The sequence below is a fragment of the Hypanus sabinus genome, chromosome X1 (genome assembly GCF_030144855.1).
Source record: "Hypanus sabinus isolate sHypSab1 chromosome X1, sHypSab1.hap1, whole genome shotgun sequence".
In the NCBI taxonomy this organism is placed as follows: domain Eukaryota; kingdom Metazoa; phylum Chordata; class Chondrichthyes; order Myliobatiformes; family Dasyatidae; genus Hypanus; species Hypanus sabinus.
The window spans coordinates 33242972-33255476 of record NC_082738.1 but is presented as its reverse complement, the minus strand read 5'-3'; the positions used below and the strand labels follow the sequence as shown (position 1 = coordinate 33255476).

Genomic DNA, 12505 nt, shown 5'->3' with positions numbered 1-12505 from the left:
ACAGTTGACAACTCATGCGGATCGACAGCCGCGTCCCCCGATTTTTCTCGGGGGTATACCGTCCCAGCGTACTGACCCCGCCCCTCATCTGACGCAATCAGACAAGGTCCCGGCCCGTGTCTCCTGGGGCAACCGGAGAAGTGCGGCCTTGGGTTCTATTGGGGATCGAGGAGGGCATCCAATCCTGCAGAGAATGGACCATAGTGTGGTTTTGTTACTGGGATTTATCCATGATTGGGGGTTTATCCCACAGTTTGAGTATTTATACTGGCACCCAGTGGTTTATCCCATAGTTGGGACATTTATCCCAGGATTGGTAAGTTTATCCCAGTTTTATGATTGATACTAGGATTCAATGGTTTAACCCTGGATTGGGACACTTATAGACAATAGACAATAGGTGCAGAAGTAGACCATTCGGCCCCTCGAGTCTGCACCGCCATTCTGAGATCATGGTTGATCATACACGATCAATACCCAGTCCCTGCCTTGTCCCCATATCCCTTGATTCCCCTATCCATCAGATATCTATCTAGATCCTTCTTGAAAGCATCCAGAGAATTGGCCTCCACCGTCTTCCGAGGCAGTGCATTCCACACCTCCACAACTCTATGGGAGAAGAAGCTCTTCCTCAACTCTGTTTTAAATAACTGACCTCTTATTCTCAATCCATGCCCTCTGGTACTGGACTCTCCCAACATCTGGAACATATTACCTGCCTCAATCCTATCAAATCCTTTAATTATCTTAAACGTTTCAATCAGATCCCCTCTCAATCTCCTCAATTCCAGCGTGTACAAGCCCAATCTCTCCAATTTCTCTGCATAAGACAGCCCTGCCATCCCAGGAATCAACCTAGTGAATCTACGCTGCACTTCCTCAATTGCCAAAATGTCCTTCCTTAAACCTGGAGACCAAAACTGTCCACAATATTCCAGGTGTGGTCTCACCAGGGCCCTGTACAAATGCAAAAGGACATCCTTGCTCTTGTACTCAATTCCCCTTGTAACAAAGGCCAACATTCCATTTGCCCTCTTCAATGCCTGTTGCACTTGCTCATTCACCTTCATTGACTGGTGAACTAGGACTCCTAGGTCTCTTTGCATCTCTCCCTTACCTAACTCTACACCGTTCAGACAATACTCTGCCCTCTTGTTCCTGCTTCCAAAGTGGATAACTTCACATTTATTCACATTGAATGACATCTGCCAAGTATCTGCCCACTCACCCAGCCTATCCAAGTCTCCCTGTATTCTCCTAACGTCCTCTTTGCATGTCACACTGCCACCCAGTTTAGTATCGTCAGCAAACTTGCTGATATAGTTTTCAATGCCTTCATCTAAATCGTTGACATAAATCGTAAAGAGCTGTGATCCCAATACAGAGCCCTGTGGTACCCCACTAGTCACCTCCAGCCAGTCCGAGAAACACCCATTCACTGCTACCCTTTGCTTTCTAACTGCCAACCAGTTTTCTATCCATGTTGAAATCCTGCCCCCAATGCCATGAGCTCTGATTTTACTCACCAATCTCCTATGTGGCACCTTATCGAATGCCTTCTGAAAATCTAGGTACACAACATCCACTGGCTTACCCTCGTCTAACATCCTTGTTACACCCTCAAAAAACTCCAACAGATTAGTCAAGCATGATTTGCCCTTGGTAAATCCATGCTGGCTCGGCCTAATCCTATTTCTGCCATCAAGATGTGCCACTATTTCGTCCTTAATAATGGACTCAAGCATCTTCCCCACGACTGACGTTAGGCTAACAGGGCGATAGTTCTCCGTTTTCTCCTTCCCTCCCTTCTTGAAAAGTGGGATAACATTAGCCACTCTCCAATCTTCAGGAACTGATCCTGAATCAAAGGAACATTGGAAAATGATTACCAATGCATCCGCAATTTCCTGAGCCACCTCTTTTAGAACCCTCGGATGCAGACCATCAGGACCCGGTCCTACCAGTCTATTCATCACAGTTTCTTTCCTAATGTCAATCTGTCTCAATTCCTCTGATATCTTATGACCCTGGCCCATCCATACATCTGGGAGATTGCTTGTGTCCTCCCTGGTGAAGACAGATCTAAAGTACGCATTAAATTCTGTTGCCATTTCCCTGTTTCCCATAACAACTTCTCCCAATTCATTCTTCAAGGGGCCAACATTGTTCTTAACTATCTTCTTTCTCTTCACATAGCTAAAAAAGCTTTTGCTATCCCCTTTTATATTCCTGGCTAGACTGAGCTCATACCTGATTTTTTCTCTCCGTATTGCTTTTTTAGTTAAGATCTGCTGTTCCTTAAAACTTTCCCAATCATCTGTATTCCCACTCATATTAGCCCTGTCATACTTCTTTTTCTTTAATGCTATACAATCTCTGACTTCCTTTGTCAACCACTGTGGCCCCTTTCCCCTCTTTGAATCCTTCCTTCTCATTGGAATGAACTGCTTTTGCATCTTTTGTATTATGCCCAAGAATATCTGCCACTGCTGATCCACTCTCTTTCCTGCCAGGGCATCCGCCCATTTAACTTTGGCCAGCTCTTCCCTCATGGCTCCATAGTCTCCTTTATTTAATTGCAACACTGACACCTCTGATCTGCCCTTATTCCTCTCAAATTGTAGATAAAAACTTATCATGTTATGATCACTACTTCCTAATGGCTCCTTTACTTCAAGATCACTTATCAATTCCTGTTCATTACACATCACCAATTCCAAAATAGCCTCGTTCCTGGTTGGCTCAAGCACAAGCTGTTCCAAAAATACATCCCTTAGACACTCCACAAACTCCCTATCCTGGGGTCCAGCACCTACCTGATTCTCCCAGTTCACCTGCATGTTGAAATCTCCCGTAACGACTGCATTACCTTTAGCACATGCCAATGTTAACTCCCTAATCAACTTGTACCCAATATCCACGCCACTGTTTGGGGGCCTGTACACAACACCCATTATGGTCTTTTTACCCTTACTGTTCCTCAGCTCAATCCACACAGACTCTATTTCCCCTGTTCCCAAGTCACCTCTTGCTAAGGACTGAATCTCATTCCTCACCAACAGGGCCACCCCACCCCGTCTTCCCATATTTCTGTCTCTACGATAGCACGTATACCCTGGTACACTCAATTCCCAGGCCTGATCCCCTTGCAGCCATGTCTCCGTTATCCCAACAATATCGTAGTTCCCCATTTTCATCTGAGCTTCAAGCTCATCTGTCTTATTTCTGACACTACGCGCATTCAAGTATAGAATTCTTAGCCCATTCCTCCTCTCTTTGCTTAAAACACTGTCTACTGTACCTAACCCAGCTCCTTGAACTTCCATCGGGCTAATTGCACCCTGAATTTTGATGACCTTCTCAAGATCACCCAAACCTTCTACACATTTAACCCCATGCTCCTTCTGACCAACCCTCTGGATCTGGATCCCTGCCCCCTGCACATCTAGTTTAAACCCCCCCCCGAGCAGCACTGGCAAACACTCCTGCAAGAATGTTAGTACCCCTCCGGTTCAGATGTAGACCGTCCCTTCGAAACAGATCCCAATGTCCCTGGAACAAAGACCAATTATCCAAAAACCTGAACCCTTCCTTCCTGCACCATGCTCTCAGCCTCTTATTAATGTGCATAATCATTCTATTCTTCGCCTCACTCGCACGTGGCACAGGTATCTTGGGATTTAGGAATATATACCCTTGATTCAGGATTTGTACTGGGATTTGGTTGTTTATACATCTGGACATTTACCCCTGTATTGGGGAGTTTATCCCACAGTTCGGAAATTGATTTTGGAATCCAGTGTTTTTTGTGCTATGGATTGGAACCTTTATCCTGGAATTAGGGAGTTTGTCCCATGGACAGGAGAAGGACAGAGGGCACTGATTAAAGAACACAGGAGAGTGATCATCCCGTACCTCAGCTGACAGGAGCATGGAAATGACCTCCGGAGGCTTGTAACAATTCTGGAACCAGTGGGGCAAATGAGAGCCAACATCACAAGGTTACCTCATCTCTGATCTTTTATTGATCGGACCTGCACGCAGGTAAAAGAGCTGATGGATGGTAGGTCGTGTTTCTCAGGTTGACATGCAACACAGACACAAACGCAGACAAGGTGAGGTGGGGGGTGAACATACAGACAAGTGACAGAGCAAGCCGGAGGCGGGGCAAAGGGAGGTGGATGGGAATGTGCAGAGGCACGAGCGGAGGGTTTGACTCCTCCCTGGATCGGCCATGAATGCATCCTGTGGGTCTCCTCCCCTCCACACCCCGAGGCATTGAATCTGGAACGTTAGGGGTCATTCTGCCCATCCAGTCCAGTCCCTACAGATTCAAATCTCCCCACTGTTCTCAGAGCATGGGGTGAGTGTGGATGTGGGGTTCTCGGTGGTGAAACTGCAGTCGGGTCCTTTTCAGAGGAGGGTGGTCTCCAGGTCCCATATATCTAGTACACGCACTGGTGCCATCTGTCTCAGCACCAATGGAACCAGCACAATGCCATGTCAATCCAGAATACCAGCTGGCTCTGTCCACCATGACTCTGAATTAGAACAGCAGCTGGCTCTGTCCCATACCGCTCTGACCTGGAACACAAGTCAACTCTGCATCTGGTGCCACCTGACTCTAGCATAATGGCTGCTACAACTCGGATCTAGAACACCAACAGCCACTGTACAATGCCACATCAGTCTAGAACACCAATCAAATCTGTCCTTGATGCAGGATGATCTAAAACTCCGCCTGATCCTGCTTTACGCACTACCAGTCAAGAACAATAGGTGATTCTACCTTGTGCCACGTTGATCTAGAACAAATTCCTATCCTGTCCTGTGCCCCCACATTGAACTGGACTATCAGCAGACCCTGTCTAGTGACACTCTGCTCTAGAACACAGACAGATGAATCTGACTACACACCAATCTAGAACACTGGTGGGCCCTGGCCGGCACCACTCTGACCTAGAAGATGAGTTTGCCCTGTTCAGGGGCAACACTAATCTGCAACAGTGGTCGATACTGCCAACCTGAACCATAGCTGATCTAGAATTGGGGCAGATCTTTCCCTGTGCCACCTTTATCCAGAACAGCAGAGTATCCTCTCCAGTGCCATGCTCATCAAGTACAGCAACCATGTGCTCCAATTATCTAGAACAATGGTAATCTTGCCTGGTGCCACGATGATCCAGAAAAACAGGGCATCCTGCTCAATGACTCAGTGATCCTGAACAGACACCCTTACCAATGTTAGATTTATCCTGAACATTGGGAAGTCCTGTCCAGCTCCACCCTGATCCAGAACAACAGTGATCCTCTGTGTTGAGGCACTAACCAGGAGAAGCAGACCATTCCAGTTAAACTCACTCTTACTCAGAACAGGAGGATGGGCCTGTGTGTTGGAACATGGTGATCTAGAATATGCAACACACTGCATCGATCTAGAAATGCAGCAATCCAAGGTGGCACCCCTCGGAACCTGAATGACAAGCTCCTCTCTGTCAGCCTCCAGGCAACGTCCGGACTTTCCCAGAAGAAACCAACCTCTCACATGGTGCAGCACTGATCTAGAAACACCGGGGTGGGGGGGACGGGACAGAGAAAAACAATTGCGACATTCAGACTGATCCACAACACCAGGAGAGTGGATGAGGGGTAGGGAATGTGATGTTGGAATATCCTTAGGGAATCCAGAGACTGTGAACCTGGTATCGGTCCGTCGAGTATGCAGTCATGGGTGGGGGGGGGGGGGGTGAGGATAGGGGAGGAACAGGACACGCAGCAACAGAGTCAGAGAGATGGCTGACTCCAGAGCAAAGGCTCCCACCTTCCATGGCAAGAGATGAGGGTGACAGCATCATTGTGAACAGCCACTTCTTGTACCCCTCCGAGAACCATCCCCGCTGCACGCAGCCCGAAGGGGGAGGTGGGGGAGTTGGGGGAGGGCAAAGGGGAAGGAGAGCTTAGGGTTGTGATGGAGGAGGATGGTTCTACAATGTTCCTCGAAGCCGTAGGAACAGAAGCAGGTGATCCGCAGGCGGGTGGGAGCCTCCTGTGGGGGGTGGGAAGGAGAGAAAGGGGGCAGTCAGTGAGGAGACGGATCTACACAGTTCCAGTTCCCACCCCCCAACCCCCTCTCCACCGAGAAACGGCTGCAGAACTGACTATAACAAGGGTAGAGAGCCCTGGCTCTCTATCCCTCTCTCCTGCCATCTATGTGACCCCCTCCCTTCCCCACTGCCCTCTGTGAACCCCTCCCTCCACTGTTCCCCTTCCTGTCTGTGACCTCCTCTGGTCAATATTGTCCAAGGGTGATATTTTAGGAGTGTAAGTGGGGGAGAGACGGGCAAATTTGGGGAGAGATGTGGGGCCAGAGGAGTTCACAGGGATGGGGAGGGAGGGGATCACAGAGATGGGCAAGGGTGTAGAGGCGGGAGGTTGGTAGTTGGACAGGGGTCCCGTTAGGGTGGAGTAAGTGGGCACAGTTCCAGGCTAGTGGGGTGACCTACCTACAGGTGGGGTTGATCCATTAGCTGGCAGCTGTCTGCTGGGGAATGATGTAGAGTTTTGCTGGGTCCTCAGCCTTGCAACCACAGTGCGTCTCACTCCTGCAGAGAGAGGACATAGCTGCCGTCACTCAACAGGCCACTCAGCCCATCGTCACCTTGTCTCTGATTGATTCCCCAATTCCAGCAATCACTTGTGCTGTTGTCTTATACACATATAATCAACCTCCTGTGTTCCCACCTTTGCATTCCAGAAACTTCCACAGACTCTGCCTACACTTCCCACTACCTCAGTAAAGCTTTCTTTCACCCCACTCTCATTAATGTTCTGACGAGCTTTCACCCAGAACGTGGGATATTATCGGATGTACAACAAAAATGAAGGTGGTCCAGTTACTAAGTTTGCAGACAACAGAAGAATTGATGGAACTGCAGAAAGTGAGGAAAGTTGAGAAAGGATATAATAGGATACGGGGGAGATGAGCAGAGAAATGGCAGATGGTGCTTAATCCAAACTTCTTCCCCTCTGCTATCCGATTCCTAAATGGACCCTTGGACACTACCTCACTTTTTAAAAAATACATAGTATTTTTGTTTTTTGCACAATTTTTAATCTATTCAACATATGTATACTGTATAAAGTATTCTGAATATGATTTATTTATTTTTATTTATTATTTTCTCTTCTATATTATGTTTTGCATTGAACTGCTGCTGCTAAGTTAACAAATTTCACATCACATGCCGGTGATAATAAACCTGATTCTGATTCTGATCCTGAAATCTGCCGACATAATCGAAGACCCTACCCACCCCGGACATAGTCTTTTCTCCCCTCTTTCTTCAGGCAGAAGATACAAAAGCCTGAAAGCACGATCTACCATGCTCAAGGACAAATTCTACCCCACTATTAGAAGACTATCGAATGGTCTCCCAGTACGATTAATTGGGCTCCAGGCCTCATTATGACCCAGGCACATTATTGTCTACCTGCTCTTGTACTTTCCTTGCATTTTGCATTCTTTTATTGTTTTCCCTTGTTCTACCTCAGTGTGGTGAAATGATCTGTATGGGTGGCATGCACAATCAAATGTTTTTCACTGCACTGTGATGACAGTAATAAACCAATTTACAAATTGTCCTCCCTCTCAATTCCTTGGGTAGAGAGCCTGTGAGTTTATTTTAAAAAAAAACATGTCAGTTTTAATTCCACATCCACCGAGGTGAGATTTGAAGCCCTGCTTCTGACACAAAAGTGCTGGCCCACTCATTCATGCTAAAGAGACCATGGGAATCTGGTGCTCACCTGTTGTCATTGATGTCCGTCTCATTCCCTGTGGAGAAGGGATTGACCGAATAGTCAGGGTGGGATTGGGTGGGAGTGAACAGAAAAAGCAAGTGATTAGTACACAGAGGGTGAGTGATGAACAGAAAAAGTGGAGGGAGGGGGAAGGGAGAGGCAGTTGAGGGAGATTGAATGGAGAAACAGAGTGACGAATACACAGGGAGGGAGGGAGCAAGATAAGACTCTGAATAGTACACAAAGAGGGAGGGAGTGTGAACAGAGAAAACAATGATTAGTTCAACTAGTCTGTGTTTTACATGGGCATTCTGTACCAGTTACCTGCATCAGGATTGCAAGGGACAAAATTGTTCCTCTGGGAGATCAGAAAGGTAATCCATGTGTGGAGCCAAAAGCGATGGGAGAGACCTTAAATTAATTTTTTGCATCTGTATTTACTCAGACAGACACAGAATCCATAGAATGGAGGCAAAGTTGCAAAGGTAATGATACAGTTGTCATGGGGGATTTCAACATGCAGGTAGACTGGGATGATCAGGATGGTACTGGACCCCAAGAAAGGGAGTTTGTGGAGTGCCTCTGAGATGGATTCTTAGAACAGCTTGTACTGGAGCCTACCAGGGAGAAGGCAATTCTAGATTTAGTGTTGTGTAATGAACCGGATTTGATCAGGGACCTCGAGGTAAAGGAGCCATTAGGAGGTAGTGACCATAATATGATATGTTTTAACCTACAATTTGAGAAGGAGAAGGGAAAATCAGATGTGTCAGTATTTACAGTTGAACAAAGGGAACTATGGAGCTATGAGGAAGGAGCTGGCCAAAGTTCAATGGAACAAAACCTTAGCAGGGAAGACAATGGAACAAAAATGGCAGGTATTTCTGGGAATAATGCAGAAGGTGCAGGATTGGTTCATTCCAACGAGGAAGAAAGATCCTAAGGGGAGTAAGGGGAGGCCATGGCTGATGAGGGAAGTAAAGGACAGTATAAAAATAAAAGAGAAGTATAACATAGCAAAGATGAGCGGGAAACCGGAGGACTGGAAAGCTTTTAAAGAGCAACAGAAGATAACAAAAAAGGCAATACGCCGAGAAAAAATGAGGTACGAAGGTAAACTAGCCAAGAATATAAAGGAGGATAGTAAAAGCTTCTTTAGGTATGTGAGTATACCAAAATTGGGCCATTGAAGACAGAAACGGGTGAATTTATTATGGGGAACAAGGAAATGGCAGATGAATTGAACAGGTACTTTGGATCTGTCTTCACTAGGGAAGACACAAACAATCTCCCAGATGTAATAGTGGCCAAAGGAACTAGGGTAATGGATGAATTGAGGAAATTTATATTAGGCAAGAAACGGTGTTGGATAGACTGTTGAGTCTGAAGGCTGATAAGTCCCCGGGACCTGATGGTTTGCATCCCAGGGTACTTAAAGAGGTGGCTCTAGACATCGTGGACGCATTGGTAATCATTTTCCAATGTTCTATAGACTCAGGAATAGTTCCTGCGGATTAGAGGGTGGCTAATGTTGTCCCACTTTTTAAGAAAGGAGGGAGAGAGAAAACAGGGAATTATAGACCAGTTAGCCTGACGTCAGTGGTGGGAAAGATGCTGGAGTCAATTATAAAAGAGAAAATTACAACACATTTGGATAGCAGTAGAAGGATCAGTCCAAGTCAGCATGGAATTATGAAGAGGAAATCATGCTTGACTAATCTTCTGGAGTTTTTTGAGGATGTAACTATGAAAATGGACAAGGGAGAGCCAGTGGATGTAGTGTACTTGGACTTCCAGAAGGCTTTTGATAAAGTCCCACATAGGAGATTAGTGGGCAAAATTAGGGCACGTGGTATTGGGGGCAGAGTAGTGACATAGATTGAAAATTGGCTGGCTGACAGGAAACAAAGAGTAGCGATTAACGGGTCCCTTTCGGAATGGCAGGCTGGGACCTGTGGGGTACTGCAAGGTTCGGTGCTGGGACCGCAGCTGTTTACAAAATACATTAATGATTTAGATGAAGGGATTAAAAGTAACATTAGCAAATTTGCCGATGACACAAAGCTGTGTGGCAGTGTGAAATGTCAGGAGGATGTTGTGAGAATGCAGGGTGACTTGGACAGGTTGGGTGAGTAGGCAAATGTATGGCAGATGCAGTTTAATGTGGATAAATGTGAGGTTATCCACTTTGGTGGCAAGAACAGGAAGGCAGATTACTATCTAAATGGAGTCAAGTTAGGAAAAGGGGAAGTCCAACGAGATCTAGGTGTTCTTGTACATCAGTCAATGAAAGCAAGCATGCAGGTACAGCAGGTAGTGAAGAAAGCTAATGGCATGCTGGCTTTTATAACAAGAGGAATTGAGTATAGGAGTAAAGAGGTCCTTATGGAGAAGCCAGAGAGTGGTAGTAGATAATTGCCTCTCTGACTGGAGGCCTGTGACTAGTGGAGTACCACAGGGATTGGTGCTGGGCCTGTTGCTGTTTGTCATCTATATCAATGATCTGGATGATAATGTGGTAAACAGCGAATTTACAGGTGGCACCAAGATTGTCGATGTAGTGTACAGTGAGGAAGGCTGGAAAAGTGGGCTGAAAAATGGCTGATGGAATTTAATCCAGAGAAGGCTGAGGTGTTGCACTTTGGTAGCACCAAACAGGGTGGACCTTACTTAATGAATGGTAGGATATTGAAGAGTGTGGTAGAATAAAGGAATATGGCAATATTGGCCCATGATTTATTGAAGATGGTATCACAGGTAGACAGAGTTGTAAAGAAAGCTTTTGGCTCATTGGCCTTCATAAACTGAAGTATTGAGTACAGGAGTTGGGATGTTATGTTGAATTTCGACAAGATGTTGGTGAGGCCTAATTTGGATTATTGGTGCAGTTTTGGTCACCTACCTACAGGAAAGAAGTACAGTAAATAAGATTGAAAGAATACAGAGAAGATTTCAAGGATGTTGCTGGGTCTGGATAACCTGAGTTATAAGGAAAGACTGAATAGGTTAAGACTTTATTCCTTGGAATGTAGAAGATTGTTGGGAGATTTGATAGAGGTATACAAAATTATGAGGGGTATAGACAGAGTAAATGCAAACAGGCTTTTTCCACTGAGGTTGGGTGGGACTACAATCAAAGGTCATGGGTTAAGGGTGAAAGGTAAAAAGTTCAGGGGAACATGAGGGGAAATGTCTTCACTCAGAGGGTATGAGTGTGTGGAATGAGTTGCCAGCACAAGTGGTGCATGCGAGCTGGATTTCAACATTGGCTAGATACGTAGATGATAGGGGTTTGAAGGGCTATGCAGGTCAATGAGAGTAGACAGTTAAAGTGGTTCGGCACAGACTAGATGGGCCAAAGGACCTGTTTGTGTGCTGGAGTGTGTTTGCTGCCATCGCACACCAATCAGTCCAAACTACCCTGTGTTTCTTGGATGACCATCGAGAGCTGGCATCTCACACTGGCCTGTGCTTGGTATCTTTAGATACTCCAAACCAGCTTGTTCTACACAAGCTTCAAGTGATGGTGTTTTGCACTGGCTTGTGTTTGCTGTCATTACACAGCAATCAGTCCAAAATGCCCTGTGTTTCCAATGTAACTATCAAGTGCTGGTGTCTCGCACTGGCCGGTGTTCACTGCCATTACATGTCAGGTGAGGTGTAAACTGGCCAAGTGTGAACACCGTTCCCATACAGACAATGCCGCTCGCCCCCACCATCATTGTGGTAGGTTACCACCAGTCTCTGAAACTTCCAGCAACACAAGAAAAGGGCAGGTCAATAAATCATACCATTATCCACAATCTCCTTCTGATAGAGGTCAAGGCAATCAGCCGGCACACTGCTGCATGGTCCACCTAGTGAGCTTGGGAAGGGAGTAATCAGTCAGTACATATCTGAATCAAATTCCCAATGAGACACACACAACAGACTCACTCAGAAATATAAATAGGCACACTCCCATACAGGGTGAGGCTCATCCACCCCCTCCTGTCACACACTCCCAGGGTCAGACACAGAGTGAATCTCCCTCCACATCGTCCCATCACACACTCCCGGGGTCAGACACAGAGTGAATCTCCCTCCACACCGTCCCATCACACACTCCAGGGTTCAGACAGAGAGTGAATCTCCCTTCACACCGTCTCATCACACACTCCCAGAATCAGACACAGAGTGAATCTCCCTCCACATTCTCCCATCACACACTCCCAGGGTCAGACACAGAGTGAATCTCCCTCCACACCGTCCCATCACACACTCCCAGGGTCAGACACAGAGTGAATCTCCCTCCACACTGTCCCATCACACACTCCAGGGTTCAGACACAGAGTGAATCTCCCTCCACACTGTCCCATCACACACTTCCGGGGTCAGACACAGAGTGAATCTCCCTCCACACCGTCCCATCACACACTCCAGGGTTCAGACAGAGAGTGAATCTCCCTTCACACCGTCTCATCACACACTCCCAGAATCAGACACAGAGTGAATCTCCCTCCACACCGTCCCATCACACACTCCCAGGGTCAGACACAGAGTCAATCTCCCTCCACACCATCCCATCACACACTCCTGGGGTCAGACACAGAGTCAATCTCCCTCCACACCATCCCATCACACACTCCTGGGGTCAGACACAGAGTCAATCTCCCTCCACACCATCCCATCACACATTCCCGGGGTCAGACACAGAGTGAAGCTC

At 46.7% G+C, this 12505-nt stretch overlaps 1 protein-coding gene across 1 annotated transcript in view; it reads right to left on the bottom strand.

Moving 5' to 3' along the window:
• Window positions 1-3993: 3993 nt before the first annotated feature.
• Window positions 3994-12505, bottom strand: part of kif5ab (kinesin family member 5A, b) — a 95869-nt gene continuing 87357 nt past the window's right edge. The window contains exons 26-29 of the mRNA XM_059956271.1: window positions 11592-11665; window positions 7807-7834; window positions 6504-6602; window positions 3994-6046 (exon numbers count right to left, since the gene is read on the bottom strand). Of these exons, the coding sequence (XP_059812254.1) occupies window positions 6524-6602; window positions 7807-7834; window positions 11592-11665 (181 nt within the window). The 3' untranslated portion in view covers window positions 3994-6046; window positions 6504-6523. The remainder of the gene's footprint in view (window positions 6047-6503; window positions 6603-7806; window positions 7835-11591; window positions 11666-12505) is intronic.